The 19,877-nt window shown below is 40.4% G+C and overlaps 1 protein-coding gene across 3 annotated transcripts in view; it reads right to left on the bottom strand.

Moving 5' to 3' along the window:
- Positions 1-3,506: 3,506 nt before the first annotated feature.
- slc4a1ap (solute carrier family 4 member 1 adaptor protein) overlaps positions 3,507-19,877 on the bottom strand; it is a 153,245-nt gene continuing 136,874 nt past the window's right edge. The window contains exons 12-14 of one of the 3 annotated variants that reach the window (XM_059982809.1): positions 16,219-16,289; positions 7,609-7,681; positions 3,507-6,292 (exon numbers count right to left, since the gene is read on the bottom strand). In XM_059982809.1, the coding sequence (XP_059838792.1) occupies positions 6,243-6,292; positions 7,609-7,681; positions 16,219-16,289 (194 nt within the window). In that variant the 3' untranslated portion in view covers positions 3,507-6,242. The remainder of the gene's footprint in view (positions 6,293-7,608; positions 7,682-16,218; positions 16,290-19,877) is intronic. The other 2 variants (XM_059982808.1, XM_059982807.1) reach the window with 2 other exon arrangements.

Raw genomic sequence — 19,877 nt, 5'->3', positions numbered from 1 at the left:
CAAACAGAATGCTGTCTGATATGGAGGTGACAATGTTCCAACAGAGAGAGACATGAGAGATTGTAGACTGTCTCTGGAGTCTGGAGCAATAAACAACCTGCTGGAGTAACTCAGTTGATCGAGCATCATCTGTGTGGGAGAAAAGGAATTGTTAATGTTTTGGGTCAAAACCCTGCATGAGGCAATCAACTTCAACATTCCAACAATGTTGCTTTTCTAGTTGTTCTGCGTCCATATCCGCTAGTATTTCTGGGTCACTGACTTCCTTCAACAAGTGCTGCCCAAGGCTAGTGGATATAGAATTTATTATCAATGGAAGTGATGAATGCAGTGAATCGGGAATTGTTTTCCTGAATATCAATAATACTAACAGCAAACAGGATCTATGGAGGAAAATGGACGGTCACATTGAGCGCCGTTCTGAAGGGATGGGCAATGGCCTTAGGTATTGATAGTGAATGATCAGCCATGATCTCGGAATGGTGGTGCAGACTCGAGGGGCCGAATGGTCTACTTCTGCACCTATCGTCTGTTGTCTATTGTTTCTCTGTAAGCCCATCAGTTCTCCAGCCCCACCTTTCTTCATCCCTCTTCAGTTAGCAACTAGTCTCTTGTAAGGACAGAATCTGGCTGGGTTTTCTTGTATTCTGACTACCTTCCTCACATGGGAGAGTCACAGAGAAATATAGCACACAATTGAACCCCTCAGCTTAGCAAGCCCATGTTGACCTTTGTGCCCATGTACTGCACATTAATCTCATTTGCCTGCATGAGGACTGTATCCTTCTCTGTATCTGGGTGGTGGGGACAGGGTAAATATAAACATTTGGATTCTTTAACCTCTTTTGGATCAGATGCTTTGCCAGTCAAGCTGATGATATGATTCAGATTTGTCAGCTGAGCTTGGAATCTGGTAGTTTGTGTGTGTGTTTAACCTACTGACCAAGGGAGCCAACCCTTTGCCACTTAGTAGCAGCATTGGATGGCTGTGTTTCCATTGCCAATTCATTCAGCCTGACACTTAAGTTCTAAGGGAGATGAGGCATTTAACTGATTGTTCACTTACTTTCACTCTGTGGACATCAACAATTTCATGGCATTACCTGATGTTCTGGTTAATATGTAATCAACGTAATGAAAAAACCAACTATTGTTGGCACTATTTTCACACACGTTGTACCTTGCTGTGCATAAATTATCTGCTGCTTTTCTTACCATAATGCCAACAACTGTTTCATTAGTTGCAGAGCACTGGAGCATTTCAATGTCATGAAGGATTCTTCATAAATGGAAGCTGCAAGTCAAACTTTTATATGGCGGTTTGTGCTTGATACCTTTTGCAAATTCATTTATGCTTTGGTTTGAAACACTCCTGCTTAAATCTACCACATACAAGCAGCTAGTGTTTTAAATAAATAAGACTTCACTCCCTGCTGTGTTGGTAAAGTGCTGGTGTTGATTTTAGTGCTGCATCATTTTTCCAACAGTTCCACAAAATATGTGAACTACATATTTGCTGTTAAGCTTGTTTAAAAGCAGTGAGAACTGTTCACTGAGGGGGTGGCTGCAATGTGGGATTCTCAAAGGCCCCCAGAGATAGGAAAGAGCCACAAGCTAGAGGCAGCAACGTTTAGCTGAGAATTCACAACTGAGTGTGTAGATTTAGGGAGAGAGGTTTGAAAAGAATGTACATAGTTTTTACCAAAGATTAAAAAAATTATGATTAAGGGTAAGAGTGCTGGGTGGAGGGAAAGTTATAAGGAGAGACAAGCTGGGTCAATTTTCCATGAAGCACAGGATGCCTTGAGGCGACATGACAGAGGTATATACATAAATATGATGGGCATAGATCTATAGACTTAGAAGAAACGAGATTAGCTTTATTTGTCACATACAGTGAGATGTGTGGTTTGAGTCAGCGAGGTTGTGCTGGGGCAGTCTGCAAGTGTTGCCATGCTTCCAGCAACAACACTGAATGCACACAACTTACTAACCCCAACTGTACATCCTCAGAATGTGGGAGGAAACCAGAGAACCTGGTGGAAACCCACATGGTCATAGGGAGAAGATACAAATTCCATTCAGGCAGCTATGGGAATTGAGCCCGATTGATGATTGCTGGCACTGTAAAGAGATTGGGCTAATCACTACGTTATTGTACCACCCTATTGGGGGTGTCTAAGACTAGAGGTCAAAGGTTTCAGGTGAGGAGCAGGAAACTTAAAGGGGACTTGAGATGCATATTTTTCCTACAGGGAGTAGTAGGAATCTGGAATGAACTAAAAGTGGAGGTGGTGGGGCCAGGTACAATATCAACATTTGAGGGACATCTGGACAGGTATTTGAATAATCAGGATCTAGAGGGATGGAGAATTAACACAGTTAACTGAGATTATTACAGATTGGCACAATGGTTGACATGGGCATGGTGGGCCAAAGAGCCTGTGGCTATGCTTTACAACTTTAGCAACCCCCCCCCCCCCACCCCCCACCCAGAGAACTCCTCCAAAATGTGTTCTTCTGACCTGGGAAACACATTGTATTACATCACTATTATTTGGTCTAAGCCCAGCAACACCTTACCTAACAGCACTGCAGGGACACCTTCACCAGATGCTTCAGGATACCTTCTTAGGGAAAATCAAGAATGGGAAATAAGTGTTGTCCTTGATAGTGACATCCATGTCATCCATGTCCCAGAGAATGGAAAAAAAAATCATAGTTGAGGCAAGAAATAAAAACTAAAGCGCAATATACAGCAAGAAACAATGAAGATTTAAATGTTAAATCATTATGTGGTTCTCTGTGCTCAAAAATCTTGCTTTTTCTTGCACTTTCTTTACAATTAGAATACTCTCAGTCCTTAACTGACTACTTTTCTGACCGTGACATCATGTGTTTGTTCCAACTTTCTTTCAGACACCTTCAGTCAAATGAGTTCCATGCTCTGGAATTAATTTCCTAAACCCATGTGTGCTACCACCCATCCTCCTTGAAGGCCATTGTAGAGGTAGTGGAAAACACAGAGGGACGCAAATAATTAATTCCCGAGTGCAGAACCGAGTTGACTGAAGTTGCCCCAGGAGTTGGAGCAAACCCTTGTTAAGAGAATAAGAGGGGGAAAATTGGTCACTAAACTTCCAATTACAGGGCATAAAACTATTTATTAGGATGAAAGGGTCATAGATTGCTTTTTGCAACATGCAATGCCTAGCAACAGCAGCAGATGATAACAGATTTACAAAGGAAAGTGACAAGTTATCTAATTCAACTGTATGGAAAGACACCATCATGGGACCAAAGCAGCTAACATGGCAGACAGAGTTAGCCACCCTCTTTCGTTTGAAGAACTTGCCTTTCACCAACATTCACATGAAACAAAATTGCCCAACATTTCAATGTTGCAAATATAAGTAATAAAAATAATTGGGAGTCAAGTTCTTGGACATGGTGGAGTGGGGAGTAGGGTATGTTTCATATAGATAGGAAGCCTAGGAGTAGGGACCAAAATAGAACTAGGCCATTCAAGATAGATATGCATAGAAATTTCTTCATTTAGATTGTGAAAGCTTGGGCTGCAAAAGCTCAGATATTGATTTGAAAGCTGAGATTAATGGGCATCTGGGATTTTAGAGTAAGCAACGGATATGGACAGGGAAGTGGGATTGATATAGAAGATCAGACATAATTTTGTTGAGTGAATCAGTGGGATCAGGAACCAAAGGTCTTACTCTTATTCCCATTTGTTATGTTATATTGCTATGCAGAATTTAACACAAAACTCATTATTCCATTCCAAAAAATATAGCATTAAATATTTTAAGCTTTCCCCCCCCTATGATTTGAATACAAGTGTAGAAGAAAAGATTCCTTTAACCTTCTGAAAGGCAATTGAACTCAGGAGGGATACAGCTATTAACAATTTAGAAAATTATGCTCACATATACTTAAAGGTTTTCTGTTTAGATTAGAGCACACAAGAGCAGGTCATATCTCAGTGTAGTGGAGTAACAAGAAGAGGATATATAAAACCTGACGTATGCAGAATTAAATTAAAAATGGGGATACTTACACCATGGCTTTAAATATGTCACAAAATTTCAAAAGGCAGTTAAGTACTTTATAAATGCAGTCAATGTAGGAAATGCAGCAAACTGTTCTTTCTTTTTAGATAGTCTTTTAGGATTGAGGATGTTTGACTTCCAATCCACTTCTTGGGGTTCTTAGGTGGCAGTTGTGGCTAACATAGAATCCATGGATACCCCTCCATCAGTTCTACCTGGTCTCTGAGAACAGCTGCAAATTCTCGGTTCATAATGCCTTCTTTTCCTGTAGGCGCAGTCATCAGTCTTACTTTACTTTTAGTATTCTGAGACTATTCCTTAGTCCTCCCAGATTTTTTTCTTTCTGTGGCAGAATATGGAGTAGGGAGTCTGTTTTGGTTCAAGTTCAGTTATCATTCAACCATACACATGAATACAACCAAAACAGTACCAAAAGTCACATATAGTGAAGATACCAATGCTCTTTCTGAAAATAATGCCTTGTAATCTTTTAATGCTGTAAACTGGGCCTTGGTTTCTTATCCAGTATCTGTTGACAGTGGAGCATTCCCTCAGTACTGCATTGCATTACTTGCCTAAATTATGTCTCAATTATGCAACAAAACTTGGAAGTTTCCAGCTTGAGTGAGGGAATATTAACAATTGAGGCACACTGGCACTCATGTTACTAAATAGTAAAAAAGTAGACAATCAAAGGGTTTTGAAATAGTTACAGGTACAAACCGAAACCAATATCAAGGATACATCTAATTACAGGTACCTAGGCATTGCACAGTGTATTCCATGTCCACAGACATTCCAAGCCAAAACTGCAGCAGGATGAGGAAATTTGACATATCCTCAATGACTCTTACCAATTTTAAAAGGGTGGACCATAGAAAGCATCCTATCCAGATGTACTACAGGTTGGTATGGCAAGTGTTCAGCTGAGGACTGCAAGGAATTGCAGAGAGCTGTGAATGTAGCCCAGTGCATTAAGGAATCAACCTCTCCTCCATTGAGTCCGTCTATGTTTCTTGCTGCCTTGGGAAAGCAGCTGACTTAATTCAGTACAATGTACTTTCTCAGTAACTGCAACACTATATTCTGCATTCAGCTCTCTTTTGATTACGTTCGGCACCACCTGGCTGGATGACATCACAAACAAAAGCCTTTCACTGTATCTCTGTACATGTGATAATTATCTTATATAAACAAAAAATTATTCAAAACAATATACATTTATTCCCAGAATAACAGAGCAGTAGGATGGTCTCATCCTTTTAAAAGTGACCACGCATCATGGTTGATGAAATATGCATGCATACAAAGACAGTTTTCTGACTAGATTTCAGGAATTACAGATGCCCCTCTATTATTAATATTGGGAGAATGGCCAGTGACACATGGCAAGAAATTCCAACATAAACAAGGCTTTTGGTTGAGAGTGAAGTCAGAACATCCCCCATTATACCCAAACATTCCTGTTACAGATATAAATTATGGACAAGCCCTGAAGAAATCATGGGATTGTTGAAACAATAGCACATGTAATAACCAGAAACAAATACACTGCATACTTAAGGTTACTTATTGCAGACCTCTCATTCCAGACTTCCACTGATGAATGCAATGGGAATACCGAGCTACTGGCAGTTAGACTCTTTCAGCTATTGCCTTTGTCGAACCAGCTGCTGCTGTAAATATTTCTGAGTCTCTGCTTATAGCTTGAGAGGGCAGGGATTCCTGATCACCCCATGCACCAAGTGCAGGGTTCCAATTTCATCTCACGCTGCCCCAACTTTATACATAGAGTTGATGGGTAGGGATAGACAGTGGCGGAAGTGTTCAAGTTGATACTTCGACTATAATGTCAATCACCATGTCAGGAACTACTGGTGTGAACTTGTTCTCCATCATGCTACATCTTGTCTGTGAGGGCCCATAGGGCAAAGACCATGATTTACTCTCCTGTCTCCAGAGTGGCAGTAATTGTACAAAGTCAATGGAAATTTTACACATAGCAGGAGTCCAAATGTGATTGCAGGGAAATAAGCAGCAGTACTGTTATCAACTTTAATATGGCATTGGGGAAGCATCACTGCCCAAATCCAAACATAATGGTAGTGGCACAGCCACGTCTTCAAACATCCTTCGATGAGGTCAAAGCCCTTGGGTTGCAACACCTGCCTCAAGCCTTCAATATCCATATTTGTCATTCAGGTGTGTCCTCCCATCGCCTGTTTGACCTTTGAGGTGAGAGGGAAAAAAAATGAAACAACCTGAGTCAACAACTAATGCAATACGCAATACCTTTGCATTCACAAAATATGGATGTTATTGAATAATAGAGTGGAAACAGGCCCTTTGGCTCATCTTATCCATTCTGACTGAGATGTCCATCTAAACTATTTTATTTGTTCTTTCTTTGGGTCACACCCCTCTAAACTTTCCGTATCAATATGCCAGTCCAAAGTCTTAAATATTGTTAGCTTACCTTCCTCTCGCAGCTAATTCCTTATACCCAGCACCCACTTCATGAAGAAATTTCCCCTCAGGTCATATTTAAATTTTTCCCACTCATGTTAACCCTGTGCCCTCTATGTTTTAACTTTCCCTAGGAGTAACAGTGTGTGTTCTTCACTCCATCTACACTCTACATGATGTCGCTTTAATAATCGATGCTCATCTTTCATTAACCATTAGAATGAGAGGTTTGCTGGGTCATTTTAGAGACTGTTAAGAATCAACCACTTCTGGATGTATTTAATTCAAAAAATAACCAGACTAATTAAGGATGACAGGTTCCTTTTCTGAAAGGAGGTTAGAGAACCAGCTGTTGTATGACAGTCTGCTAGTTTCATGGTCAACATTACAAATACTGGTTTTAACTGGTAGGAGGGGGTGGAGATGCGCACGTTAATCATCATCAACAACTCACCTCCTGAAAAAAATGAGATTTCTAATTGTTTCTAGACTGTGCAAGTCGACCGGCAGCTACCAACATGTTAACAACTACGTCCTCACAGGGGTAAATACATTATTAATTATTGGACTGTGGCAATCAACAAACCTTAAAATCACAAGCATTCCATATTTCATATTTTCTTACAGCATAGAAGGCAGCCAGTTTGGCCCATTGAGTCTATGCTAGTTCACAGCGCAACCTCAATCTCCCAATAACTTTCCTTCTAATCTATTCTGCTCACAGTATCATCTCTTGTCAGACTTTACTAACCACTCTAGACAACTTACAATGGCACAGCCAACCCTATCTTTGGGAGGTGGGAGGAAACTAAAGCAACCAAAGGAAAATAGCACAATTACAGGTGAACACCACACAGATAGCATCCAAGGTCAGAAACAAACCTAGGGAGAAACTCTATTCTGTCACCTCCAAAGCCCAGAAAAGTCATTTGTTTAATGTGTGTCAACTTTTTCATGCTACTAATTGTGCTGCAGCTTAACAATCACAGACATCATTCATATCATTTTCATTTCTGGATAACAATTCTGACCCATCATTCTAACATTTGAAGTCTCTTTTGCAGTTGAGGGGAAATACCTGCAGGGGGCATCCAAACACAGTAATCAGGATCATCACTGGGGTAGTGTTCCATTGGGAGTTGTTGAGGAGGCTGTGGGAAGAGAAATATTAAATAAACAGAAATAACTGGAGTTAAAGACAACCAATCAGCATCTGTTACATACAACACAGACTAAAGAAAAAAAACAGCAATGCTGGAAACCTGATAAGAAAATATAAAATGTTACAAATAAGACTCAGAAGTTTTATATCAAGAACATTCACCATCAGAAATGTTAACATTGTTTTGATAAATGTGCATTCATCAGATTTTTTTACAACTTTATTATGGCTGCTTTTCTAGTCCATTTAACCTCCCTCAAAACAGGATGCTGGAGGGCCAGTCAGAGAGTGCGAGAAGTCAATAGATTGAGGGGACTGACAGTATCATCTGTAGCCCTGTCAAATAGAGGAGTGTTTTACAATTCACATTGGCTACTCCGCTTCCATCCTACTACTGACACCATACTAGTGTTGCCTTCGAACTTGAGCACTCTGATAAACTCATGTTTGGTCTCCAATCGGTGAACCAAATCTTATCAATGTTCATTGTGGACTATCAGATACAGATCAAACTAACACTAATTCGCATCTTTGTTTACAAAACCCTCCAATGTTTCATGCTTTTGGAAAGCTATGAACTCTTCCCATTCTTCAGCCCTCCCAATATTGTATAGTCCACAAAACAGGGGTTTTACATTCCAATTCTAACCCGTTATCATTGTCAGCTGCTTTCTGTAGCTAAGGGGGTAATCTTGAATGCTGCTTTCATCATTTCTTTCCACAAGATGCTGTTTAAAACATCCCTCTCTTCTTCAGCTTTTTGCAATCTGTCTTAATGTGGCTGACTCTCTCAACTTTGAAAGGCTCCTTGAGACAGTTCACTGCTAAAGGTGCTACAAAAATGTAGTAAATAAAGAAGCCAGTGGAGTTTCATGAATGCTTCTGATTAAGTCACTGGCTTGAAACATTAACTGCTTCTATGACCATACTTCTTGTCTGGGCTGCTCAGCATTTACGGCTTTCTCAGTTGTTGTCTTGAACTTCTAGTATCCACCTTTCTATAGAAATGCCAGATATTCTTGTAGTTACACATTAAAATATTCTGCTCCTTATTTTAATGGTGCCATGTGACTTTCAAACCTTATTGGAAAACATAGGTCTAATATCTCATCCTAAAGACCTCACCTCAGATACTGCAGCATTCCCTCAGCAGACAGACTCAAGCTCAAGATTCTATTTTGAGACCCGAAACTAACCTTCAGGTTTAGAGAAAAGCTGATATGCGCAAAAGCCAGAGGTAGTTGAAAATGTCTGCTCAGCTGATCAGATGGGATTTGTGTGATTGAAGTACATGGTGCTTTGAATAACGAAAACAATTTAGGGATGTTTCACAATAATAAGGCAATTATTGACCAGAGATGGAGCCATTAAGAAACATATCCAATAAGCTTGATGCATAGTTTGTTTATACCACCTACACTATAAAAGCATTTAAAGATTTTACCTTTACAAACCAATTGCATATGGATTAAGCACACTGGAAGAGTGTTTTCAGCTGTACTGAAACTTGGAGAAGTACTGGTGACATGAGCAACTAAAATTGATGAAATAAGGGCATCGCAAAGAACGCTACTAAATAATATTACATTACACTGGATTGAAGGCAATTCACTACACCTGCAAGAGACATAATTGCAACATGGAGGCTGACACCAGACAGAAAAAGCAAGTGTTCAAGAGTACCGTATTCAGAAGTAACATGGTACAATTCTGAGCAGGATGTGGGCCATGTCCTAGATGAACACTTAATATCTGTAATCACCAAGGACAGGTACATGAAAGGCAGCGAGTTCAGGGAGGGTTACATCAATAATGTGGAGTACATCAATATTAAGGAGAAGGATGTTTAGATGTCATGGAATGCTTAAGGGTTGATAAAAGCCCAGGGATGGATGCAATGAGAATTAAGGAAGAATATAGCTGAAAAGCCTGACAGAGATTCTTGCATCTTCATCAGCCACAGGTGAGTTACCAGAATACTGGAGGACAGCTAATGTTGATTCTTTACTTGGAGGACAGAAAGGATCAATTACAAAATTACGGCCAGTGAGCCTTATGTCAGTGATAAGAGAAATTATTGTAAAAAATTCTAGGCCATAGCAGTTAAATACATTTGGGAAGGCTTTCTGCCCAACCAATTGAGCTTTTTGAAGAGGTACCCAAGATGAATGAACATTGCATAAACTGAATTTAGTAAGGCATTTGACAAGGACTTGCATGGTAGGCTGGTCCAGAAGTTAAGGCAAGTGGGTTCAAGGTGATTTAGCTAAAAGAATCCAAAATTGACTTGGTGATAGAAAACAAGTGGGTGATGGTAGAAGGATACTTTTCTGATGTGTACTGCATTAGGCAGTACTGAGACTGTTGTTCTTTGTGAGATGTATGTACGAAAAATAATCAGAAAGTCAGTCATGTAATGAACACTATTCCCTCTAAGCTGCATGGGTGTGTAGCCACACAGTAACTGAAATGCTCCCATGCACATAGCCTTTGTTGCTGCCAAATTGGAATTGGACACAGCTAGAAAAATTTTACAAAACGTGAAAGATTTTCTTTGTTGCACTGTATTTCATTATATCATTCCTTCAATAAATAAAATCAAAAGTATGTGATTTTTCAGTTTTCATTCTAAATATTCATAGCATGCATAAAGTGGTACGCAGTTTTCCGGCCATGTAAAAATTTCCTTTTCAGATAATGTTGGTCCGTACAACTGTAAAGCAAATAGAGAGAACGCTGGTTGTGAATAACAAGGAATCTTTTCTAAGGTTATAGCAGGATATAGATCAGATGGAAATATGGGCAGAGCATTGAATTCAACTACAACATGTGAGGCGATGTATTTTCAGAAGCGTAATATGGGTAGGACATACACAGTCAATGTCCAGATGCTACCGGATGTTGATGAACTGAGAGACTTTGGGGGTTGTGTTCATAGTTCATTGAGAGTGGCAATACAATTAGATTGGGTGGTGAAGTGGACAAATGGTAAGTCTACATTCATAGTTTGAGGTGAAGAATATAAATGTTGGCAGGCTTTGTTACAATTTTGCAAAATCCAGGTTACACAACAATTGAAGCATCATTACGTGCAGCTCTAGTCATCATACTTAGGAATAGTGCAGTTCTAGTCATTATAATACAGAAACTGCAAAGGAGATTCATCAGGAGATTGGTCAAGTTGGAAGACTTTAGTTAAGGGGAGACTTTGGATAGGTTGGGCTTGTTTTCCTGGAGCGAACAAAGCTAAGGGGTGATCTGATGGAAGCATATAGTGTTATAAGAGGCAGAGAAAGGTAGGGAGCCAGAAATTATTTCCCATGGGAAGAATATCAAAAATATGAAAGCACAGGCTTAAGTTGAGACACAAACACCAGAAAATCTGTAGATGCTGGCTATCCAAAGCAGCAAACACAAAATGTCAGAGAAACTCTACCATCAATGCTGCCCTTAGCCGCATGTCTGCTCTCGCTCCATCCTCCCACCACCACACCAGGGATAGGGTTCCTCTTGTCCTTAACCTATCACCTCACTAGCCTCCGTGTCCAGTGCATAATTCTCCTTAATTCTCACCATCTCCAACAGGATTCCTCCACCAAGCACATCTTTCCCTCCCCCACATTTTCTACAGGGATCACTCCCTACATGACTCCCTTGTCCATTCGTCACTCTCCACTGATCTCCCTCCTGGTACTTATCCTTGTAAGTGGAATAAGTGCTACTCCTGCCCCTACACCTTCTCCGTCACTACCATTCAGTGCCGCAAACAGTCCTTTCAGGTGAGGCAACACTTCGCCTGGGAGTCTGTTAGGGTCATCTACTGTATTCAGTGCTCCAAGTGTGGCCTCCTGTGTATCGGTGAGACTCGACGTAGATTGGGAGACTGCTTCACTGAGCACCTATGCTCCATTCACCAAAATAAGTGGGATCTTCCTGTAGCCACCCATTTCAATTTTACTTCTTCCCATTCTGACATGTCAGTCCATGGCCTCCTCTATTGTCATGATGAGGCCACACCCAGGTTGCAGGAACAACACCTTATATTCTGTCTGGGCAGCCTCCAACCTGATGGCATGAACATTGATTTCTTGAACTTCTGGTAATTGACCACCTTCACCATTCCCCATTCCTATTTCCCTGTCTCACCTTTTCTCCTTACCTGCTCATCACCTCCCTCTGGTGTTCCTCTTTCTTCCCTTTCTTCAATAAAAATTCTATCTTGTATCAGATCTTCCCTCCTCCAGCCCTCTTTATCTCTTTCACCAATCGACTTCCCAGCTCTTTACTTTACCCCATCCCTCAGTTTTACCTATCACTTGCCACCTTGTACTTCTTCCTCTCCCCCCTCACCTTCTCACTCTGACTTCTCCCCTTCCTTTCCAGTCTGATGGAAGGGTATCGGCCCGAAACATTGACTGTTTACTCTATCCCATAGATGCCACCTGGCCTGCTGAGTTCCTCCAGCATTTTGTGTATGTTAGTTTAAGTTGACAAGTTTTAAAGGTTATTTGAGGGGCAAGTTTTTTAAAAAAATACAGAGAGTGGTTGATAGCTGGAACTTGCTACAAGAGGAGGTGTAGAATCAGATACAGTCAATGTCACTCTTAATTTAAACAGGCACTTGAATATGGAATGCATAGAAGAGTAATAGCAGAGTGTGGGCAAATGGGATTTGTGTAGATGGGCAAGGTTGGCATATACATGGTGGACTAAAGGGCCTGTTTCCATATTGTATGAGTTGTGAGGTAGCAGTGAATGTTAAGAGGCACTGTACTCTCTCAAATCCAGACACTGCCAGATGCCCACAAAATGCATGTTACACACCAGCAATGCAGTGGTGATGCCTCACAAGGTGAAACTAAGTCTGATACACTATCCTCATTTGTCAGCCCCTTTGTCTGCTGATGAGAATCTGCTGTAGATGCACTATCAGCTTGGACAAATGCTCTACTGAACTTGAAGCAATGCCTCTAGGGGCTGCTTTCTCACAGATCAACCTGCAAACTTATTGTGCAATACATCACAGCACTATCATCACATAAAGAGCTGAGAACCAACAGCTCATTTCTTTCTAGGACAGACAAGGGGATTGCTTTCTACCTTCATCTGGCTTTCCAACCTTCAAAAAAAAAAATCATTTTAGAACTTGCTTTGGAGAACACAATGCCTTATTGACATTGCCCTGATTTATTGATTCCAACTAGCTTGTATAACCAGGAATGTACATAGACTACTCGATACAACTGCGTAACAATCCACAGCCCCTTTTCTCCTTTCATCATTACACCTTTAAAATGAATAACAGTTTATTTATAATGAAAGCTGAATTTTTTTTATTGGTCTTGGGTTTAAGAGTTGACTCCTGTTTATCTGCTTTGGTTCGTTCTGATCCAATCAGTAGAACTGTGAACTGTTGGCAGATGAGGGAGAATGGAGTAAAGTTATGCTACTAGATTTAGATCTATTAACTACAGAACCCATAAAAGGTCATCCAAACGTCAATAAAGAATGACACAAATCCAACTTGGTTTGAGGCTCTTGCCAATTTCATGTTAGTGCTTTTCATAAGGAATTACTCTAGAATACTATATCAAGTTTCAATAAACCACTGCCAGTTCATGTGTTAAACTACAATTATGAACTGATTAATTATTTATGGCTCTGATCCAGATGTTGATGAAGAAGAAACATTACAAATCAAATGGATTATTCTTAGGTATACTATCAAAATTTAGTTAGAAGTTAGTTTAGTCAAAAGTTAAAACTTCCAAAATCACAGCATTTCTCAAATTCCCCTGTATCAATGCTGCTAAGGTGGAGATGACTGAGGATCTTTGGCGTGAATATCACTAACAACTTGTCCTGGTCCAACCACATTGACAACATGGCCAAAAAAGCTTGTCAGAAGGTGAAAGAGATTTGGCATTTCCTAGGTGACTTCCACCAGATTTTACAAATGGACCATAGAAAGTATACTATACAGATACATCAGTTTGGTATGGCAGTTGCTCTGCCAAGATGACAAGAAACTGAAAAGAATTGTGATCATTGCGCAATCCATCACACAAACCAGTGTACCTTCCATTGACTGTACATTTCTTGTTGCCTTGGGAAAGCAACCAGTGCAATCAAGATCCCTCCCTGTCTGGTCATTCTTTCCTCTTCCCTTCTCCCAAAAAGGCAGATGATACAAAAGCTTGAGAACTTGTAGCACTGGGCTCAATGACAGTTTCTTCCTAGCTGTTATCAGACTCTTAAACACACCTCTTATACACCAAGAGATACACTGAGGGATGATCTCTCGATCTACCTCTTGCAATTCATCTGACTAGCTCACTGCACTTTCTCTGTAACTGTAACACTATATTCTGCATTGTTTTCTTTCGTGCTGTACTAACTCAATGTAATTATGAATAAAATGTTTCTGTCCAGATGGCACACAAAGTTTTTCACTGTATCCTGATGAATTTGATAATAATAAGCCAATTACCAGTTAATATTTAATGCTTCGTGGTTCTGTTCCTTTTCCTTTAAGGAAGCAGATCCCACCCTTTTTTATGCCATGGACCCCTCCCATGAACCGAGGGGTCCATGGACTCCTAGTTGGTAACCCCTACTTTAGGGAGTCAACTTAGTTAAGGTGTGGTCACCATGTTAGACATTGAGACTGAAAGCAAGAAATTTTGTAGGGTTGATCATTATCCAATACAGAAGGTGGGAAAGAAACTCACTCTTCTAGAGTGCTAATGATTCTAGTACATTTTTGCCCTTTGATCAAGCTCAAATTAAATCACTGATGAATACAACTACCCATACCATCAACTCTGGGGTGTAGGAGTGGGATCATTGGTTTATCTTCTAAATATTTCCATTTCTGGAATTCTTAACACATCCAGCTTTAGCCAAGCTGTTGGGCATTTACTCTGTTACTTAGGTGGCTGCAGGCCAGATCTTTCATAGTTCTGTTCCTGTGGAACACTTGAGACGCTTTGCAATTTGCTATAAATGCAAATTGCTGTTGAATAATGTGGCAGCGCTAAACTTCAATCAATGTACCTGCTGTTAACGCTTGCTTAAAAATCCCCAACATAGTTGGATCTTAAAAATGGGCAGGAGAGAGTTTAACTAAAGTAAATTGCCTGCAGAGTCCTCCCTGTAAGAGCTTAAACCAGTGGTCATTTATATATAAAAAAGAAGCCTGTTTCATTGAGCTGAAACTCACTGCCTCTGGGACCAAAAAATTGGCAAGGAAGTATAGCCTGAAAAAATTCTTCAGACCCACCTGTGCATCTATTCTTTAAATAAGTCTAACAGATGGGAAGTATATTTAAACAAAGATTATTCTTTAATATATACAAGACTAAACATCAAAAGGCCTCTTGCAACAGAACCCATGTAGTGCTGAAATTCATAAAATATTATTTGAAGTTGTTTATTTCCATTCGATTCCATCATTATAAAAGCTTTGTTCATCTTAACTTATATCTCCATAGATACCCCTTTCAGTAATAGCTGTTTGTGCTTCTGCTGCATTTTCACAAGATATTCATGATTATGCCAAAGCTGACTCTGTGTGCATCACATTAATAAGAGCATTGCTGACAAAAGCAGAAGATAAAACTGTGACTGGCTAAAGGCTGCAGTTTCCTTTTAAATTGCGGACACACTGAACAATTTAAAACTTCTTGACTTTGAAGGGATTAGAGGATTTGCCTGCCACTGTAACTCTCAGAAGTTAAAGGAAACATCCAAATTCATGCAGTACCTGAGTCCATCCTTTATAAATATCTACAGTACTTCATAGACAAAGGAGAATGTAGAAACTAAAAAGACTTGGATTAGTTTGAGCCTTGCATGGCCTCAGAGAACCCAAAGTGATTTTCAGTTAATGATATACTTCTGAAGCAAGTTCATGGTTGTAAGATTTGAAAAGCAACATCCAGTCAATGCAAAGGACTAAAGAGCAATACAATAAGTTATTTATTCAGTACCACTGATCACTGATCAAGTGTTCCGCAGGAACAGTACCATGCAAGATTTGGTCTGCAGCCACAAAAAGTAAACAAGAAACGAAATAGAAGATTAAATGTAAAAATATTAATAGAATGAAAAGGATAACCAGATGGAGAAGAAAAGATGCAAGTAATAGAAACAAAAGCATTGGCAGGATTTCTACAAATATCCTCCTCAACATGTGCTGTGCTTCAATGTTAGTGAACAGGAAGATGTAGCAGTACTTCCTTCTTGATAGCAAAGTTCCTGATTGCACTCAAGTTGACATGAAAGTGATGCTTAAAATTGCATCATCATGTCTTTGGTGCACGCCATGATCAACAGACCGCACACACTAAATTTTACAGCAGTTATTTTCTTGTTGAATAACATCACTGAAAGTGGAAAGGCAAGAAAAATATATGCCTAAAATCTGGAGCTCATACGCAGCTTAATACTCTTTTGAAAAATAATTATACCATTGAGCTGATACTGCCATATTCTGGGAAGAGTGATGAACCTTATAATACTTACTTTTTTTGGACCATACATTTTCTTCTTCACAGATTTTCCTTGACTTTTCATATCCTTAGACTCTGTTATCACTATAAAGTAAAAAAAATGTACTCAAGATATTGTTTAAACAAAATTAATATTTTACTTTGTACAAAATTTCTTGATATAATAACAATGATTTTGTTTAATCAATTCCGGTGTTCATGATTTAATTTTCCTACAATAAATGCAAAGAAAGGAGAGGGAAATGTAAATTATTAATTTATAAGCTATTTTTCTCTTTAAAAGGAATGCACATTCAAAGTAAATTTATTATCGAAATACATATATGTCATCATACACTATACTACGCGGAGATTCATTTTCTCGTGAGCACTCACAGTAAATACAAAGAAACACAATAGAGTTAATGAAAAACTACACACAAAGATGGATAAATAATCGATGTGCAAAAGACAACAAATTATGCAAATACATAAAGAAAAACAAACTAATAATATATACATAAATAAACAATATTGAGATTATGAGTCTTTCAAAGTGAGTCCATAGGTTGTGGAATCAGTTCAGTGTTGGGGTGAGTACAGTCATCTACTCTAGTTCAAAAACCTGATGGCTGGAGGGTAATAACTGTTCCTGAACCTAGTGATGTGGGACCTTCCTTCCAGATGGCAACAACGAGAAGAGAGCACAGCCTGGATGGCAGGGGTCGTTAATGATGGATGCTGCTTTCCTGCAACAGTGCTCCTCATATATGTGCTCAATAATGGGCAGAACTTCACCTGTGAAGGACTGGACTGTATCCACTAACCTTTTTATTTGTCGGCTTTTCTGTTCAAGATTATTAGAGTTTCTAGATCGGGCTGTAATGCAAACGTGATGCAGGGCAGATATTAATGTGATATTAATAATCAGACATTAGTGTGTTAAACAGGTCAACATTTCTATGAGTGATGAGGTGATATCAAGCCCAGCAATGTTTGTTACTAACAATGCACTACTAATGTCTTTCATTCTGAAAAAATGAGATAACTTCAATCATGCCATTGAGATGTCAAAAGCACTTTACAGAATCAAAATTAAGCTCTCAAAGTAGGAAACTAAAGTATGCACACTGTAAACGAAGCACTAGTTTCCTTTCCCTGCTAAAAAGTGCACATTTTTAAACTGGAAGGAATGCAGAAGACTTATGAGAATGTTGCCAGGACTAGAGGGCCTGAATTATAAGGAAACATTAGCCAGGCTAGAATAACGTCCTTGGAACTAGGAGGGGTGACCTTACAGAAGTGTTCAAAATTACGAGAGCACAGATGAGGTGGATGGTAACAGTCCTTCCCACAGGATGGGGAATTCAAAAATTAGAGGGAATAGAGTTAGGGTGAATGGAGAAATATTTAAAAAGGACCCAAGGGGTAACTTCCTCATGCAAAGGGTTGTGAGTATATGGAATAAGGTGCCAGTGGAAGTGATGGAAGCCAATACAATAATATCATTAAAGAAGCACCTAGATTGGTACATGGAGGAGTGGGACTTGGAGAGAAACATAAAAACATAGAAAATATACAGCACAATACAGGCCCTTCGGCCCACAAAGCTGTGCCAAACATGTCCTTACCTTAGAAATTATCTAGGGCTACCTATAGGCCTCTATTTCTCTAAGATCCGTGTACCTGTCCAGTGGTCTCTTAAAAGACCCAATCATATCCATCTCCACTACTATCGCCAGCAGCCCCTTCCACACATTCATCACTCTCTGCGTAAAAAACATACCCGACATCTCCTCTGTACCTACTTCCAAGCACCTTAAAAATGTGCCCTCTCATGCTAGCCATTTCAGCCCTGGGAAAAAGCCTCTGACTATCCACATGATCAATGCCTCTCATCATCTTATACACATCTATCACGTCTCTCATCTTCCATCGCTCCAAGGAAAGAAGGCTGAGTTCACTCAACATATTCTCATAAGGCATGCTCCCCAATCCAGGCAACATCCCCGCAAATCTCCTCGGCATCCTTTCTATGGTTTCCACATCCTTCCTACAGTGAGGCAACCAGAAATGAGCACAATACTCCAAGTGGGGTCTGACCAGGGTCCTATATAGCTGCAACATTACCTCTCGGCTCCTAAACTCTATCCCACGATTAATGAAGGCCAATGTACCGTATGCTTTCTTAACCACAGAGTCAACCAAGATGGCGAGTGATCCAAGATGGCGGCGCGACGCAGCTTGCAGCGGCCACTCTGGAACTGATTATCTGTTACTTGTGAAGTGGGGTGCTGTGCGCAATCATAATCGATTGAAAACGGACATGGAAGCATGGAGAAACATTGGGAAATTCCAGGAAGGCCTTCTTCGTTGCTGCTGCTGCTGTGAGGTCCGGGACTCTGCTGGGAAGAACAGGCCCCCAGTCCTCGGGGTTACTTTGCCAATGGCGGGGCCATCTTAATACGCTCGGCAGAGGATGGTGCTCGGAGAAGCTGTGCTGGAGGGGAAGGTCGTCGGCTCGGAGGTTTGACAGACTCGAAGTCCTTTTGACAGACTCAGGTCGCTTTCGGTGTGTGGTTCGTCTGCGAGGCTGGTTTCAACGGAGCTTCCATTGTGTGCTGCGTCTGCGAGGCTGAGTCGGGTGGCGCTTTGAAGTCCATAGTGGGGGTACTCCCTTCTGCCACTGGCGTGGGATGGCGAGTCTGTCGGGACCCTGGGGACTTGTGGAAACTGTGGTGATTTCTTTTGAACTTAAAGTCCTTTAACATCTTGGGACTATTTTTACTGTGCCCATAGTCTGTTTTTTTTATCAATTATGCTATTGTTTGCACTGTTGTAACTATATGTTGTAATTATGTGGTTTTGTGCCGGTCTCGTAGCTTTAGTTTTTAGTCGTTTTCGTCTGGTGGACTTGGAGCTCCTTTCCGGGGAATGCGCTAGACGGTAGCGTGATATTAATATGCAGCAGCCTCTCCGGACTCTGGATTGGGAATTGCCAAATGTTACGTGGATTTTCTGGTGTAGTCTGTTTAGTCATATGCTTTTGTGATATCATTCTGGGGGAATGCTGTCTCATTTTTAAACTGCATTGCATTTGTGGTTTCTAAATGACAATAAACTGAATCTGAACCTGCGCTGTAGCTTTGAGTGTCCTATGGACTCTGACCCCAAGATCCATCTGATCCTCTACACTGCCAAGAGCCTTGCCATCACTACTATATTCTGCCATCATATTTGACCTACCAAAATGAATCACCTCACACTTATCTGGGTTGAACTCCATCTGCCACTTCTCAGCCCAGTCTTGCAACCTATCAATGTCCCGCTGTAACCTCTGATAGCGCTCCACATTACCCACAACAGCCCCAACCTTTGTGCCATCAGCAAATTTACTAACCCATCCCTCCACTTCCTCATCCAGGTTATTTATAAAAACCACAAAGGGTGGAAGTCAGAAAATAGAAGTTGGCTGAATACAGAAATTGGGACCAGCTGAGTGGGCACCTTGGTTGACATTGACTGGTTGGACTGAACAGCCTGCATCCTTGCTGTATTTCTCGAATACTGTACATAATTGATGGGGACCAGCTAACACGTAATAGATAAGGAGTCCATCCTGATACCTTGTTGCTCAAGTCTAAGCTAAGAATCTAAGGACCAGCACCTTGTGGTGCAGAAGCTTTTGAGCTC

The sequence above is a fragment of the Hypanus sabinus genome, chromosome 10, assembly GCF_030144855.1.
Source record: "Hypanus sabinus isolate sHypSab1 chromosome 10, sHypSab1.hap1, whole genome shotgun sequence".
Lineage (NCBI taxonomy): Eukaryota > Metazoa > Chordata > Chondrichthyes > Myliobatiformes > Dasyatidae > Hypanus > Hypanus sabinus.
This window is presented reverse-complemented; position numbering and strand designations above follow the sequence as displayed.